Below are 17,370 nucleotides of genomic sequence, written 5' to 3'. Positions count from 1 at the left end.
TGTGGCTGACGTATTGGGTTTCCAGAATAATTGGGAATATAACATGAGAGAATCCGACACAGTATGATAGCTAGCAGAATTATACACTGACATTCAACATCTGATTAACGGTTAGAGGCAAAATATGGACTTTTGAAAGGAAAATGGGCTGCCATTTTGGAATATGGGTGGCAAACGTTTTTCCTTTATTTATCATGGCCACCAGCCATGCAAACCTTGGTTCTTGTATGATCATTTGGAAATATTGCTTTTTTTCTGCTCCACTCCTAGTACAATTTCGATCTTGTGTGAAAATTGTAAACCCTGAGGTGTGGTGTAGATCATTTCAAACATTTCATAGAGTTCACCCGTTTCAGGGTGGCCTCCATGGAGTGGAATATGTTCACAGAACTGATCTATTAAGTATGACAAAGTCACACAAAACTTTATCATGCAAATGCCCTCAATTGTTTAGATTTAAATATGGCCAAACTCATTGGAAACACAAGGCTTGCATGTTTCATGTCAAATGAAACCTAGGGGTATCAAATCTTCTGTTAACATCACTCTAAATTTCATGACCAATAACACAAGCCTTGTTAGTACTTTATCCAAATGGATTTATTTGAACATATGGACATATATACACAAAGATATACATCAAAGAGTCTTAAGCCAACTATGCACAAGGCTATCAGTAAACAGCAGTAAAGTTTGTGCGATTTGAAGACTCAGACTCAAGTCCAGCTGACCAATAATTAAACAATCCTCCAACAAACTGCCCTGTGGTACTGGTGATGTCATAATAAGTTATTCAGAAAAGGCAGAGCAAAAAGTACCACCAATGGTACTGAACGTTACATAGTCACCTGAGCTGCAGACCTGTCCCAGTAAACAGGACCCCAGTGCTCCAACTGTTGTCGGAATATGCTCATGTATAAAGATTGGGAGATTAACAGTTGGAGCAGTCTGAACATTTATGGTAAATTAACAGTGGGAGCAGTCTGGACATTTATGGGAGATTAACAGTGGGAGCAGTCTGGACATTTATGGGAGATTAACAGTGGGAGCAGTCTGGACATTTATGGGAGATTAACAGTGGGAGCATTCTGAACATTCATAGGTGATCATGGGTGTGTGGTATTACCCATACACCAGTATATTGTGGTGCAAATCTTCAGCAATACCTATTGCAATACGTTTGTAAATGTAGCAATATATTGGGGCAAACATAAATAAGTATATTTATGTGTTCCTAATCAATATGGAGATGGGAAATAGTATCTTTCTGATACAACTTGCCTGTGACGATCTTTTTATCAATTAGCGTGCACACATCGCGTTTATCAAGCTCTTCACAACGATAGCCTGTTCGCAGAGCTCCCTAGAGTACATGCATATAACTGACTGATGGTATCTGACATTACAGGGTATAACTCTGATTAACTCATGGAAATGTAAATTGGTAATATATTGCAATACAGGTTAAAGTATGGCAATATATTGCAATACAAAATCCAGGTCAATACACAGCCCTAGTGATTAACAGTGGGAGCACTCTTAACATTCCTTAGAACAGGGAACCCTTGAGAATGTCTGCGAGAATTCATATTTTGTAACATTTCTGGATTTAATTGGTCACAAAATGTACAGTCGCCTCTCCTTGCCTTTCTACAAAGATGTCTACAAAAATAATTCCATGTCAGAAAATAATAATAACTGTACTCTGTCCTGACACTGTTTAAATGGACTTGCCATTCACCACCCCCTGCCACTTGACAGTCCATGAGCAGCCACCAACACCTTCGTCCCTGTACAGCTTGTTCACTTCTATCACACCTGGTGGAATAATTTCAACACATTCTGCACAAAGAATGTTGATAGAGGTCGAGTCCACAAATAAGTTAGACACTGTGTGCTGGAGGCATGTGTTTCCACCGTCATGAGGCAGTGGTGACTCGGTCGAGGATGTGGCGGTAGACGTCCACGTGGTCCTGGAAGGTCTTCTCCAGGTACAGGTGGCGCTGCTCTAGGGACATGCAACTCAGCGTCTGGGACAACTCCTCGGGCTGCAGAGCTTTCTCCAGCTTCTTGAAGTCACGCCCATTCTTCTGCAACAGTGAGTGAGTGAGAGTTCGAGTGAGAGGTTGAATGAGTGTTTGAGTGAGAGGAGGGGTTTGGGTGAATGAGAGGGTGGGTGGTCAAATGAGAGGGTGGGTGGGTGAGTGAGTGAGAGGGTGGGTGGATGAAAGAGAGGGTGGGTGAGTGAGAGGGTGGGTGGATGAATGAGAAGGTGAGTGATTGAGAGGGTGGGTGGGTGAATGAGAAGGTGAGTGAGTGAGAGGGTGGGTGGGTGAATGAGAAGGTGAGTGATTGAGAGGGTGGGTGGATGAATGAGAGGGTGGGTGGATGAATGAGAGGGTGGGTGGATGAATGAGAACGTGAGTGAGTGAGAGGGTGGGTGGATGAATGAGAAGGTGAGTGAGTGAGAGGGTGGGTGGATGAATGAGAAGGTGAGTGATTGAGAGGGTGGGTGGATGAATGAGAAGGTGAGTGAGTGAGAGGGTGGGTGGATGAATGAGAGGGTGGGTGGGTGAATGAGAGGGTGGGTGAGTGAGAGGGTGGGTGGATGAATGAGAAGGTGAGTGAGTGAGAGGGTGGGTGGATGAATGAGAAGGTGAGTGAGTGAGAGGGTGGGTGGATGAATGAGAAGGTGAGTGATTGAGAGGGTGGGTGGATGAATGAGAAGGTGAGTGATTGAGAGGGTGGGTGGATGAATGAGAGGGTGGGTGGGTGAATGAGAGGGTGGGTGAGTGAGAGGGTGGGTGGATGAATGAGAAGGTGAGTGAGTGAGAGGGTGGGTGGATGAATGAGAAGGTGAGTGAGTGGGAGGGTGGGTGGATGAATGAGAAGGTGAGTGATTGAGAGGGTGGGTGGATGAATGAGAAGGTGAGTGATTGAGAGGGTGGGTGGATGAATGAGAGGGTGGGTGGGTGAATGAGAGGGTGGGTGAGTGAGAGGGTTGGTGGATGAATGAGGTGAGTGAGTGAGAGGGTGGGTGGATGAATGAGAAGGTGAGTGAGAGGGTGGGTGGATGAATGAGAAGGTGAGTGAGAGGGTGGGTGGATGAATGAGAAGGTGAGTGAGTGAGAGGGTGGGTGGATGAATGAGAAGGTGAGTGAGTGAGAGGGTGGGTGGGTGAGTGAATGAGAGGGTGGGTGGATGAATGAGAGGGTGGGTGGATGAAAGAGAGGGTGGGTGAATGAGAGGGTGGGTGGATGAATGAGAGGGTGGGTTGATGAAAGAGAGGGTGGGTGAATGAGAGGGTGGGTGGATGAATGAGAAGGCGAGTGAGTGAGAGGGTATGAAACATGTATGTTACAATGAGCATGGTGGGTGTTAACAAGAATCGCATTCAGAGAAAATCTAGGAATCAAACCCACAATCTCTGCAGATCCATTGAGGAGCCTCAGACAACTGAGTCACCTCTGACCCAAAAACCTACTGGTGAGAATAAGATTGGAATACACAGAAAAGTTGATTCTTTTTAAGAATGGGGCAATTATCTCACAGGCTGTTTGCTAAACATGATTATAGTGAAGAGAAATTTATGGATGTCAACTTCTTAATTATGAGGAACAGTCCTGACTTCCAGTTGCCCATAACTATCAGCGCTAATTACTGTAAAGTGCTGGCTTCCATTGTCTATTACTAATCACCTATCAGTGCCAATTACTTTATCTGTTGGCTCCCTTATTACTTTACTTTTTCTTACATGAACATATAAATGCTCTCTGACTCATAGCATTCATTCACCTGATGAAGGACTAAGCATATACTCCGAAACATTGTGTTCCTTATAATAAAGAATTTGACATCCATAAATTTCTCTTCCTTATGTGTATTTCTTTTTCTTATGTGTATCACTTATGCCTTTCAAAGACCTGGACCCACTTGCACAAAGCGATCTTAGCGCTAAGATGATCATAACTCCCATACTTTAACATAGGCTTACAATAGTCGTAGTGCTAATATCGCTTTGTGCAAGTGGGCCCTGATGATTAAAGTGGATTCATGTTTAGTCCTGCTGTACAAGGATCCATCACTGTGCTTCATGGCAAGAACTTTACCTGGAAGGGTGCATTGAGTCGCCTCTTGATGTCCAGCCTGTACTGTCTGTACATCTCTGTGTTACTTGGGTCCGTGGCTCGGAGTCGCAGCATCTCGTATACTCGCCGTGTCTGACGCTGCAGCCGAAACACATGACTTTATAACAATTACTAATGATGAACTAAGCAATATATGGTACTTATCGTTACCCTGCCTGATGTTCAGCATTAATTTTGTTTTGTTTATTTGTTGTTAAATGCCGCCAGCTGTATGACGGTGGTATGTAAATAATCGAGTCTGGACCAGACAATCAAATGGTTGGCACCATGAGCACTGATGTATGCAAATGGGATACAATGACATGCATCAACCAAGTCAGTGAGCCTGACCACCCCATCCCATCCTTATGACAAGCATGGGTTGCTGAAGATCACCCGGACCTTCACATGTTTTTCGATCTTAGTAAACCTGATGGATCATGTTTCAAATCATTTGAAACTCACTGACTCTTGAATTAAGACTGCTCACCCGAGAGAGTTTGAGTTTCTTCTGCGCCTCAATCACCATGTCCTCTGAGAATCCAAGATACAACCTGTCTGGCTCAAAGCTGGTCAGCTCCATGCAGTTCTTGACATCAACAAAGTCACGCAATCTCTGAAAGTTCTCAGAGGGGTCTTCAACTGAAATTCAAACAACATCTTGTTGGTTGGCTGGTTAGCGCCACACTCAGTAATATTCCAGTTATATGTCTACAACCTTTAAATAACAAATATCATTCCACAATATGGGATACGATGACATTCCATAAACCAAATCAAGTCTGACAACATGATCCATTTGGACACCTCTAACAACCAGCAAAGGTCCTATTCTAAAACCAGAATTTCTACGGCGTGCGTGCATTAAGTCTCGACAAGCCAATCCAGTGATTGACATCATGAGCATCGTTCCCAAGTTGAGACATGGTGACATGCATCAACCAAATCAGTGAGCCTGGCCAACCAATCCCGTTAGCTGCCTCTTACAGCAAGGTGTAGCCCATCTCCCCGAGGCAAGAGAGTTAACTGACTTTAAAAGTCCAGTTTCCACAATTGCCGAACTAAGCTGGTAATATGGAGTTACATGTTTGCTGTACTAACGAGTCTATGCATAGTCCAATCAAAATCGCGCAATGAAATCAAAATCCGGTTCGTAAACTGTCATGCAGATCTCGGTAGATTGCAGGATTTGCAAACCACTTCCACCGCCAACTCGTATATTTTCACGTTTTTAATTAAGGTGCTCACGTGATTTGATGCACTTCACGAAGTAAGACCCGTGAATATCGATCAGATCCTCTTGACTGGGCGCCTCCATTTTGTTTAAAACAAATGCAAGTGATACGAGAGGTGGAATCTGATTGGTCCATTGGAGAGGCTTATAAGGGACACAACTCGTAATAACCACTGGTGGCGCTACAATCGAGCCCAGGAAGTCCAGCCTAGGTCGGCAAGGGTGGAAACTAGACTTATAAAGTCAGTTAACTCTCTTGCCTCGGGGAGATGGGGGTAGCCTAGTGGATAAAGCGTTCGCTCATCATGCCAAAGACCTGGGTTCGATTCCCGACATGTGTGAAGCCCATTTCTGGTGTCCCCCGCTGTGATATTGCTGTGATATTGCTAAAAGAGGGCGTAAAACCATACTCACTCACTCACTCTTACAGCAAGCATGAGCTGTTGGAGACCTATTCTAACCCGGATCTTCACGGGTACTATTGTGGTGTAGATACCTGTTATATCCAGCACGTTGGAGCTTGAGTAGCAGCTGTTGTAGAAGGTTTGGAGAAGCTGAGCACCATGACCTTGCTTCTGGAACGGCGGCAGGATCAACACTTGGCTGCAACACACCATCGGACTATAGCAAGTGCACTGTGCAAAGTAGCACAGTGGTCATGATAGAACACATGCCATGTGTCACATCAGCTTGTTGACGGTTAGAATTGCAGGGTGAGGAAATATGAACAGGCATACTTGTCTACCAACCCACATCTGCCACTTTACATCAATTCTGTCGATATATGGATTTCTATGAGCACAAATTTACTCATAATTCATTATTCACCATAGGGAAAGCCACAGAAATACACAAACTGATTCATAAATCTAAAAACAAAACATACAGACATTGAAAGACCGATTTTGAGATAAAAACACTATTTTCAGTCAATGATCTTGACAAGGAGAGGTGAGGTGAAATGTGGTTTGAATGTCGTGTCCAAGATTATTGCACTTATATAGTGATGTGCTTGCCGATTAAATAGTGCCAGGCCACTGAGATACCATGCCACAGTTGAACATGAATACCCCACTCAGACACAGTATACTGACTCCGAGCCGACCCGTCCTTGTTTGAGCCCCTTTATGCCAGGCACCAGACAGGGTAACAACAAGTACCATCTTTTCACGTCTTTGGTATGACGCAGCCGGGGATTGAACTACAGCCCTTCCGCTCTCCGAGCTGATGCCCTACCTCTAGACCACAGAGGCGGTCTTGACAAGGAGAAAAAAACAACATTATATTTGTTTACCTGATTCTTGGACGAATCTTTTCTGGATAAGCATAATATTTATACACTGTCATGTACCCGACAATGGCATACATAGGGTTCCCATTGGTTTTGTATTTCTCGAATCTGAAAGGACAAGGTCATGCAGGAGAAGATAACTCTAGTTTCTCAGGCTAATCTGTCAAATTTGAGCTACATGGTTTTTTTATTTACAAAATGATTTTAATGAAATTTAAAAAATAGAGAAAAAGGCATCTTGCATACAATTTCTAAAACAGACTTTATATCAGGAGTCGGCTTTGAAATATATAGAACAATATCAAGTGCAAAAAGCCACAAGTTCCACATCAGAAGGCTGTAGGTGAGTTCTCTGATTTGTCCGAAAGAATAAAAAAACCTTTAATTGGAACTTTTATCAACCAGATAATTTATTATCTTTGTTTTGTTATTTAACGAGGCACTCAGCAATATTTCAGCTATATGACAGCCATCTGTACAAAAATTAAGTCAGGACAAGACATTCCAGTGAATGACATCATGAGCATAGATGTACGCAGTTGGGATACAATGAAATACATTTCTCAGCTCATACAAAAACAACATGGAAATGATAAAAAACATTATTGTTTAATCAAAAACATAATCTTTTATACTAAGCCCTTGTTAACCAGATATCTTTACAAAGTGGTCACAATATATATTTAGTAATACATATAAAATGTGTCGGAAAAAACACGGAGAGCACAGCAACCTACAGAAGATAGTAGGTCCATCTGTCATCGTCAACATCGATGTAAGATGCTGCATCAATGAAGAAGAGGATGAATGTCTGGAGTCTGTCATGGAAGTCTCGGAAACCAGGTGCTTCTATGTCAGTCTTGTATATCTCAAACTCACGTTCAACATTGTCTGTAAACGCAGAATGTGACATGAACATTAACTGTTGAGTACAGTCTAACACATTATGCAACACATCAGTGACACTTTGGGCCATCAGTGACACTTCTGGCCATCCGTAACACCGTAACACCTTGGGCCATCAGTGATACTTTGAGCCATCGGTGACAATTTAGGCCATCGGTGACACCCAATACAAAGAAGAATGTTTACCTTTATTGACTGTGTACGAATGCAGTTTCTCTCCATAAGGTTTGAAGTTGGCATCTTTGGCCAGGGAAGTGATGAATTCATCCCTGCTGGTGTAGAACCCAGGGGGAAGCTCCTTGGTGAGGGTTGGCAGAACATTGTCTGGCTGAAAGACACATGGATTTCATGTAAGCAGAGTTAAATAAGCAACAACTGGTGTTTTAAATCTAAATGACTATTTTTTTCCTTCTGTCAAATATTGTCAGTTATTATCCCTTTTAATAACATGAATAAGACAATATACACATATTTGAAAAAAATAATAACATGCAGCTATTCTGATTAACTTTAGACATTTGTTGATAGAACAAACAATACAACAATGGAGCCTCTAAAGTTTAAAATCATCAACTCCATGTCAATAATGAGGTGTATAAAACTTGTCAAAAAGGACACTGAGCATTGTTGAGATTATTTTCCCCAATTTATTCATTTGTTTGTATGCTGTTTAACATTGCCCTCTGCAATATTCCAGTTCTACGATGGTGGTCTGTAAATAATTAAATCGAGAAGAGACAATCCAGTGATTGACATCATGAACATTGATCTTTGCAATGTGGGATACGAAGACATCAAGCAAGTCACTAAGCCTTACAACCCGATTTTGTTAGTCATTTCTTACAACAAACATAGATGCCTCTTATGGCAAGCATGGATTGATCCAATATACAGGTCTTATGTCAAAATTAAGTATTTCAACAGTAAAGATTTGTAGAAAAAATTCTTAAAATGCTTTTTTAATATAACAGTTTAAAATAAAATCCCCTCAGCAATATTGTAATATTTATACCTCAAGCTAAAGTTAATGTCAAACCACACATTCATCCTGGGAGCGCCAGCAGAGCTCCAGATAACTTTGAGCCATTGAGTTTTTACTCCAGGGTTTCTATTCTTTCTTTAATTGGGTTATTACATTTTTCATTGGGTAACCAATATTTTTTCACTCATTTATTCATCACTCTATTGGGTTTTTCCCAAAATTAGAGAAAATTTTAAGATTTAAATAAAATGAAATGTTTTAGATGTATGTAACTGTTCCAAATATATAGGATTGACTCGTAAAGTAAATTAGCTCGTAATTGTGTTTCGGAACTTAGCTCCTTTGTACGCATGTTGGAAAAGCTTTATTGGGTATTTACTTGTGCTGTTCTCATACATTTGAGTTTTTAATTTATTGCATACGTTTCTGTACGCAAGTTAATCGAAAGGGTTTGGAATATTTGGGGGGAGGAGGGGGAGGGGTATTTTACACAAATAATCTGCTTATCTGTAGCTCTGTGTCAGGATTGGATAATAATTTGTATTCTTACTGGTGGCAAGGAAATAGCAGCACTATCCACTATCTTGTCTGGAGTCAGTTTCTCGCTGTACTTCATGCTGATATAGGTTGAGAGTCTGCAGGCGCTGTAAAACATCTCTACCACAAGGTCCTTGTAGCCAAATATACTCTCTCTGGCAAAACAAATATAATGTATCGGACAAAGAATTCCAGCCATAGCATGCACATATATAATGGAGGCCTGTGAACAATCAAGTCAGGATCAGACCAACCAGTGATTGATACGATGACAATGTCACAAGCCTTTCGGGTACTGCCAAACGTTAATGCAGGCAGGCACTGAAAACCCTGCTGCTATCTTAGGTCATTTATTGTTAGGGAGCCAAGCAGCTCCTAAAATGAAGATCTTAGGTGCCAAACCTAAGTTTTTAAGAGCCAACATATCTTAAACAGATATCACCAGTTATGTTGACTTTTAGGTAGATAACCAAGACTTTTAGATAACCAAGTGGTGAGCAGTAGATAAATTTAGGTCACCAATCATCGATTTAAGTCATATTTGGCCACCCAAATGGTTGCTTCTCAGAGTGCTGTCCTGGCAGACTTTTCTGACGGTTCAAATATAGTGACGTATCAAGTGGAGATTGTTGACGATAATGTTTAAGTTGCAAACATAGGTTAAGCTTCTGATAATATATTTTTAAGAAAGAGGAAACATTAAGCCTAATTTCCACTCTAGAATGAACCCTGATCAATCATAAAATTTTGACACTCTGTCCGCACTACACAATACAATACATGAACACACCAGCAGATACACACAACCAGTATCCTTGATGATAATTTGCCAGATTGGGTCCAGCAGACGGACACAATCTCATTAAAACCAGACAATTTTCCCCCACACCACACCTGCTTTTTTTTATACAGAAATGTGATACGCCTCTCTGAATGCTACGTTCACTTGAACCGTGATTTCGAAGGCCTGACGAGACCTATGGATGAGATGCAGGTATCATATCAGGAAAACAATTAACACATCTGATCTATGAGTGTATGCAAGCAAAGCTGTCTACATATGGACAGACTGTGGTTCACTTACTGATCCCCAAACAGCTGGTGGGTCATCTCAGGTTTGAATGTTGTCGTTTCGCTAAATATGTCTGATTCTTGACGTACTGAAATGAAGATTAATTAACCCCTCAATTTAATTTTATTAGTAACATTTACAAGATTGATCTGCAAAAATCCAGGGTTGCTTATTAGAGCAGGGAGAATATGGTACTGCAAACTTACTGCATGTCAAACTTTGTTATTACAAACAGCTGAGTAGTGGGCAAAGAAGACAAACTTAATTTTACCTGGTGATTATAGCTATTTAACTTTAACATGTTCAAAATGTGTGAATTTAATCAATTCTAGAGACACCATAGCAGGGACAATCTTTACAATATTTCAGTATCATATTACAGGAAAAGACAGCATATGAATATTTCCGAACATCTTACCAAGTTTAAAGTGGATGACATCATTTGCTGAACACTTGTACGACTCAAATTTGTTCTTCAGTAAGCTCATACCTGTACAGAAAGAATCATCAAACACTGCATGCAACTTTTACAGGTAGCAAACACAATCAGTCCCACATTAGGCATACAGTACAGAAAAATCACTGGTCCAAAATAAAATTGTTTTGACAATGACAAACTATCACAGAAAGGTTTTACTACTTCACAAACCGTTCTGCCAACATCCATCCCTACACAGTTTAGCCTTAAAGGGACAGGACGTTGACCGTTCTGAAGCTTTGTTTGTCCACAATGGATGATATCACCCCAAGCTTACTCTGCTTGCCTTATTCCATTTCTGCTCTTCTGACTACACCATGGGTGTAAGCCTATCACGTGACTGGACTTTCCCCTTGTAAACAAATGCACTTATTCAAAAATAAGAACAGACAGGCCTTATGCAAGCCTTTCAGTGCGCTTTTACAAATTGTAGATATACATCTACAACTGCGACAGTGAGAGCATATATCACAAGTAGCATATATATGCAAATGGATTTAGTTTTTATGTTTAAGGATATTTTCTTAACGAAAGTAAAACATTTCATGAGAATGTTTATCTGAATGTGTAGATAAAAAAACACATGAATGGTCTGTAAGATGTGACAGAGGTATGTATTCGGCTTGACGTAAGGAACTCTAGTCGGAGACTGATTGGTGCCATACGACCAAGGCATATTTACAATTGTAATCTAGGCTTTGTCAAACACTGGGTGCTAATCTACTAAACGCTAAAGTTGACAATTTGTACTTTGTAACTCAGCTATAAAAAAACCTACACAAGCTTACCATGCTTACTATTCAATTTGCCTCCATAAAAAACAAGACTGAAGCCAGTTTACTCTGCGCAGCGCTTGCGTTGTCAGCTTCACTGTGCCGAGCTCTATTGTTTTGGTTTGAGAATCGAATCAGGCATGTCATGTCACTCAATTATTTCATGCATGATTTAAAAACACACAGAACCGGTGACGTCCTATCCAATTACGTAAACAAAAATAAGTAAACTGATATTTCTTTCTTTGATATTATCCAGAACCACAATGCTGCAGTTGTGTACATCATTGTATACTAGCTTATAGATAATACAAGCCCTAAAATATAAACACTTCTTGACTCATATGATAACAAAAACAAATCACTGAAACAAGTCTGTCCAAATACCATCATTAGTAAGTAATAGGGTGTTCACACGTTGGCATGGATAGCAACCAAAACAAAAAAAATGCTGCGAATCTAGACATGCAGCGATGCTAGATCTTATATTTCTCGCGAATAGTAAACGGGGAAAGAGATACAATTACTTTGGATAAAAACGAATACTGATCGTGCACTTACAGTATGTCATAACTTTCGAGATATTTACAATTGCATACATTTTATTACATCACTGTTTTAAGTGTTTACATTTTATATGCGCAGCTTGAGTATTGAAATATTTGCAGTAAATTACAGCCTTCGTCTTTGCTGTTTACTGGGCTGCAAAATACTAATAATGATGACAATGGCCTAAAAAACACTCTTGACATTTGTTTGTGTTGTAATCACTCTTCATCTGCTCACAATTTATGATATCAGTGCTGATTTGACACTTACCCGCCATTTTTGTCTTCTTTTCTCCACTCCCGCGTGTGTTTTGAAGGTACATCCGGTGTCTACGACCATTTACTTCCGGGTTATTGGGAACGGTTGCACGTGGACAAGGAAACGCGGTAACCAATGAAAACGCACAATTCACGTGATAACCTTCACCTTCGACGTAAAACATGGCGGGTAAAGACACGGTATGTTTTGGTGTGCGAATGTAAGATGAATGTCAATTGAATTATGAGCTACAACTAAATCCTTCTTGATGCATGAAATAAGAAAACCTTATTTGTTGTAACTTTTGAACTGACTTTGTTATTGCAGGGCATTAAGTTGGAGATTGTTTCCAAGTTATGGCCTATCCCCAAACGTGCTGAGTGCGAATCACCCAAGAAGGTTGTAAAACTCACCGCAAACTGCATGCAATAACAAGCTTTCCCCTCCTATACGACCGCTTGCATCCCCTCTCCCTCACCTGTCTTGCAACGACCTTCATGTTCCCTCTCTTGACTGCACATGCAATGTTGTTATCCGTGATCAATCTCAATGTCTGTTGTGTGACCTTTACGAGTTTTTCATGTGTCAAATGAACTTGACTTACATATAGCGAATACCCTTCATTCAATACTAGCGCCATGCGTGTACACAGTGATTATACACATGTGAGCAGCACAGTTTAGGACAGGCTCAGATATGGACAGCGATCACAGTCCTGATTTAGCATGGACTCCTGTATATAGATTCACACGTTTTTAATCAGTGTTGAACAATACTGAAGAAGTAATTAAGCTAGTTATAACAGAGTCTATAATGTCTATTGCACAGTTCTACCCAAGGAACACAGATGACATAGTTAATTCTTCTATTTATAGTTATTGCCATTGCATCATATAGACAACTGATGTTGCATAATTAAAAGTGGGTAACCACATATGCTCTTCATATTTTTTCTCAGTTATTTACCAAGTAATAAATTCTTCTTATAAGAATAATATTGTTTTTGGTTTCTGTTCAGTGTTCAACTAGCATGATAAGTACTTTCAACATACTTTATGTTTAGAAGCATGTGAACTAGGTGAGATTAGAGATATAGATTTTAGATTACACCCAGCATTACCCAAACTGTCCACTGGCCAAACCATCTGAACATTCATCAAACCAATTAAATCCTCGATACATAATTTTGGAATTATTTAATCTGAAAGATTTCATTGGGAAAGCTACTTTTCGGATTAATGGATTTTCGCTGTATATTATGGTAATTTTATATGCTGTCAAATTTTGTACTGTAATATACAGTATTGTTGACATGTTCGTAAAGTTCTGACACATGTTAGATTGGTTGTGATGATATTGGCAGTGTTCAAAATTAAGCATGAAAGTCAAGGGGCCCTTTTCATTGCCCTAATTCTAAAAGTTGAATATTTAAGGGCTCCCTACATTCAGATACTATAGGGGGCAAACCTCAAGGGCCCAAGAACCCCCCTTCATTTTGAACACTGCAAACGGATAGATGATTCAGCTGGTGGACAGTTGAAGATACTTTATGTCAATTGCTTATGTCCTACATGTCGGAGGTAGTTGCTGAATGTCTCTCTTCAGTATTCAGCATGTGCATGTTGTGTTTGTCAATTGTTTTGTCTTGTTGTCTTGTCCTCTACCTGAACAGTGTTATTATCTTCATTAGATAATGATATTATTCCACTTTAACATGTTTAAGTATGAAAATATTTGAAAACTATGTTGTAATCTTTAAGCATGCTTGAATGACTCAAGTGCGAGAAAACACAAACTTTCATCCATGAACAACCTAGAAAATAAATTGGAGAGTTATTATGCTCAGCACATGCCTAAAAGTTTTAAGTCTACTGGCCGAAACTTGGCTCTCAGCTTCATTTTTGTACATTTTAGTGTTATCCCATGTTTATTTATGTTATTAGCTAAGACTGATCTGAAATTTACTGTGCTTCGAACTGGGGGCTGTAGGTAGTTTTTTGTACAATTTCTAACACAGATGGTGTTTTGGGCTGATGTTTGTTGCAGTCATTTTGAGTTTGTATTCTCTCAATGGGGGTTGTAGTAGCATAAAATGACTGTTCCCCCGAGAGAGTATATAAGACCACATACAAAGTCAATTTCTTCCTACCATAGTTTTAATAGTAGCATACCTGTAAACAGGTAAATAATTATTGTCGGTTAAGGCACCATGTAGGTAGCAGAAGTACCATATGTCTCCTTGGTCTATAGCCCATTATCTTGTGTTATGTAATGTCATACCCATTTATCATACCATGCCAGTTTTAACTAAAAATCTGTAATACTCTTGTTGTCTTAATGTCCGTTGTTGACAGCTTTTATATAGTCTAAATTTATGTATTATTAATGGACAGCTTGTTTTCGTCCCAATGTGGCTAAAATACTGCCCATGTGATTATGAAGCTTAACTCACTCCAAGTTTGTAGGTGAAAATGAAGAAACACCTGATTTAAATATGTCTTTCTTGACGTCTATTTCCAGCTGTGATAAAACATTTAGGTCACAGGTGAAATAGTGGGTCAGGTGGTTTACCCAGTGTTCGAAAGACATCAGCCCGTAGGCCCGAGGCCAACAGATTTGTTCTCGGGCAGATAGTTTTCAATTTCAGCAGGCCTTTACATTTTTCAGTTTATTTAAAGCTGTGGACATGGTAAATCACGTGAAGATTCCGGGGTAGAATAGGTCTTCAGCAACCCATGCTTGCCGTAAAAGGTGACTATGCTTGTCGTAAAAGGCGACTAACGGGATCGGGTGGTCAGGCTCACTGACTTGGTTGATACATGTCATTGATCCCAATTGTGTGGATCGATGCTCATGATATTAATCACTGGATTGTCTGGTCCAGACTCAATTATTTACGGACAGCCGTCATATAGCTGGAATATTGCCGAGTGCGGCCTTAAACAACAAACCAAACCAAAAGAAGACATGGTAAATGAATCAACACAGCTATTGCTTGGTGAAATGGGGTCCAGCTTCAAAGTACTCCGCTTGTTAACTCCTTCAACAACGCAGACTGGTGTACCGGCCACACCGTAGCCACGTCAAAATAATATACCGGTATATAGTTTCATGAACCTAACTTTCGTATCATTCATTTATTAAATCTATCACTTTTCACATAGTCAGACGGGGCGGTGGGGTAGCCTCGTGGTCAAAGCGTTCACTCGTCAAGCTGAAGACCTGGTTTCGATTCCCCACATGGGTACAGTATGTGAAGCCCATTTCTGGTGTCCCCTGCCATGATATTGCTGGAATATTACTAAAAGTGGTGTAAAAGCATACTCACTAAGTCAGAAAATATGTATTTCATTTCAATTTATCATATTTTTTCAATAGATTTAAAATTATGAACTATTTCTCGCAATGTGAGTGATAAAAAAATTATCTGGACACATGCTTCGACAAAGGGTCCATATCAAATATCCCAAAGAGCTGTATAAAGACGTTTCAAGCAAATCATAATTCAAATACTGAAAATAAGAAATAAAGTGAACAGACATTTCTAAAAATTGTCAACCCTACATCTAAGTTACTATTTCCATCTTTTCACGTGACCGTATATTGTAAGTCACGTTTCGGCTTTTGTTGCCTCGATTTTTAGGCTCGAACACAGTGTTTAGTACCAAAATATATGAATGAGAAATCTTTGTCACAGGTCGTTACCTAGCACAATATGTCTACTTAGTTCCATATTTTAAACATAGGTCTCAATTTCGTGCTTAAAACGTTCAAAATTACACGATATAACCAAGGACTTTCGTCTAAATCTGAACTTTGTCATACTCAAGGACGGTATCCATTGCTGTAATTTGATCGGCTGCCTTTGGTCATGTGCTTTATTTTGACAATCGCTATATTTATATTAGATTACGACGAAAGCGTCACTTGAAACCAATATATATCCAATAAAATCACGTTACAACTACGAAAATACTACTGCCGAGGTTACTGTAATAATATTTATGTTCAGAGCTTTCTAACGATACCAAACATCGAACAAATCTTTGCCTATTACAAAGCTTTGAAAACGGAGGTATTTCCTCATGTCACTGAGCGGAAGCCACTATTATCGGGAAATATGTGATGATAGATCATACTTAAAATACTTTTTATCATTATTTTCCGATTACTTTAACAACGAAAATAGAAAAGAAATATGTTAGTTCATAGCTCTATTATGAAATCTTAAAATTTCCGAAAATTGCCAAATTGTTTTTGCTTCCTTGGTGCTTAATCTGGACTTGATGAATGTGTTAGCTTAAATGTTTTATTAAAAACAAACCTAATTAAGTTATAAATGCAATATCTTAATAATGTGATACACATAATTTTCATATTTATGATTATACAAGTCTCGTGATGTTTACCTTACTGAGCATGTTCAAATCATGTACCATGCTTGTAGAGTGATGTACATGATTTGATCGAGAAGGTTCAGACATAATAAATAACAATATTTGTTAGAATCTTTGGAGGTTTTTGGATTTTATTTCATCTGCCTTGGGGATGAAGGTCAAGTGAGCCTATATCGTTGTGCAGCGTCCATTATATGTCCATCAGTATAGCATTTGATTTTAACTTTTACATTTATGCGTCCTCTCTGTAACCACAAGGTCAATAACCATGGTGAAGCTGAAACTTTGCATTGATAATCCCGGCTATGATGTCTCGGACCTCATGTAATTCCTATCCAGTTTTGAAAAGGATCACCATAGCAGCCATATTGAAATTGAAATTTAGCCAATTTCTTAACCATTCCTAAATATGCATCTTTATGAATTTTGTGGTATGTCGAATAACCCATACAATATTTTGCTGTATTTTGTGCCATAATTGGCACAACTTGAACATAAATGTACTGCTGTGGCTACCAATGGTGGCATGGTGATTTTGGCCCTCTACATAGCAAGTTATTCATATGTCAATGATACTAACTGTTGTATATAGACGTTTTTAGGTCTTGTATGTTTCTTCTGATGATGAAGCCTTGTCATACCTTTCTGAGCTATAACTAAAATAATTTTCCAGCAAAGATCCAGTGAGCTTCAGAGTCTTGTAGTTTAGTTTCTTGACATGAGTAGCACTAGACAAGGACCCTTGACTTCTTTATTTCCAAAACTG

General features: G+C 39.6%; 2 protein-coding genes across 4 annotated transcripts in view; one reads left to right on the top strand and one right to left on the bottom strand.

The window, feature by feature from the left end:
• Positions 1 to 578: 578 nt before the first annotated feature.
• Positions 579 to 12,316, bottom strand: LOC124134661 (histone acetyltransferase type B catalytic subunit-like). Its single transcript, XM_046499603.2, has 11 exons — positions 12,220 to 12,316; positions 10,568 to 10,639; positions 10,162 to 10,237; positions 9,091 to 9,232; positions 7,745 to 7,886; positions 7,390 to 7,543; positions 6,656 to 6,760; positions 5,858 to 5,964; positions 4,618 to 4,769; positions 4,110 to 4,226; positions 579 to 2,090 (listed from the first exon to the last, which is right to left on the bottom strand). The coding sequence occupies exons 1-11, from the start codon at positions 12,269 to 12,271 to the stop codon at positions 1,920 to 1,922; spliced, it is 1,290 nt and encodes a 429-aa protein (XP_046355559.1). The 5' UTR covers positions 12,272 to 12,316; the 3' UTR covers positions 579 to 1,919.
• A 59-nt stretch (positions 12,317 to 12,375) lies between these two features.
• The window catches only part of LOC124134660 (calcium-binding mitochondrial carrier protein Aralar2-like), a 47,880-nt gene continuing 42,885 nt past the window's right edge, over positions 12,376 to 17,370 (top strand). The window contains exons 1-2 of one of the 3 annotated variants that reach the window (XM_046499602.2): positions 12,376 to 12,407; positions 12,535 to 12,606. In XM_046499602.2, coding sequence (XP_046355558.1) covers positions 12,390 to 12,407; positions 12,535 to 12,606 — 90 coding nt within the window. In that variant the 5' untranslated portion in view covers positions 12,376 to 12,389. The remainder of the gene's footprint in view (positions 12,408 to 12,534; positions 12,607 to 17,370) is intronic. The other 2 variants (XM_048382256.1, XM_048382257.1) reach the window with 2 other exon arrangements.

The sequence above is a fragment of the Haliotis rufescens genome, unplaced genomic scaffold (genome assembly GCF_023055435.1).
Source record: "Haliotis rufescens isolate VD_foot unplaced genomic scaffold, xgHalRufe1.0.p SCAF_4, whole genome shotgun sequence".
NCBI lineage: Eukaryota > Metazoa > Mollusca > Gastropoda > Lepetellida > Haliotidae > Haliotis > Haliotis rufescens.
This window is presented reverse-complemented; position numbering and strand designations above follow the sequence as displayed.

Coding starts and splice junctions, on each gene's coding strand:
- LOC124134661 (XM_046499603.2), bottom strand. CDS start 12,271: ATGTACCTTCAAAACACACGCGGGAGTGGAGAAAAGAAGACAAAAATG. Junction 7,887..9,090: donor CTGCTATTTCCTTGCCACCA/GTAAGAATACAA, acceptor TGTGTCTTTCAG/CCAGACAATGTTCTGCCAAC. Junction 6,761..7,389: donor AGATGGACCTACTATCTTCT/GTAGGTTGCTGT, acceptor TTGTCCTTTCAG/ATTCGAGAAATACAAAACCA.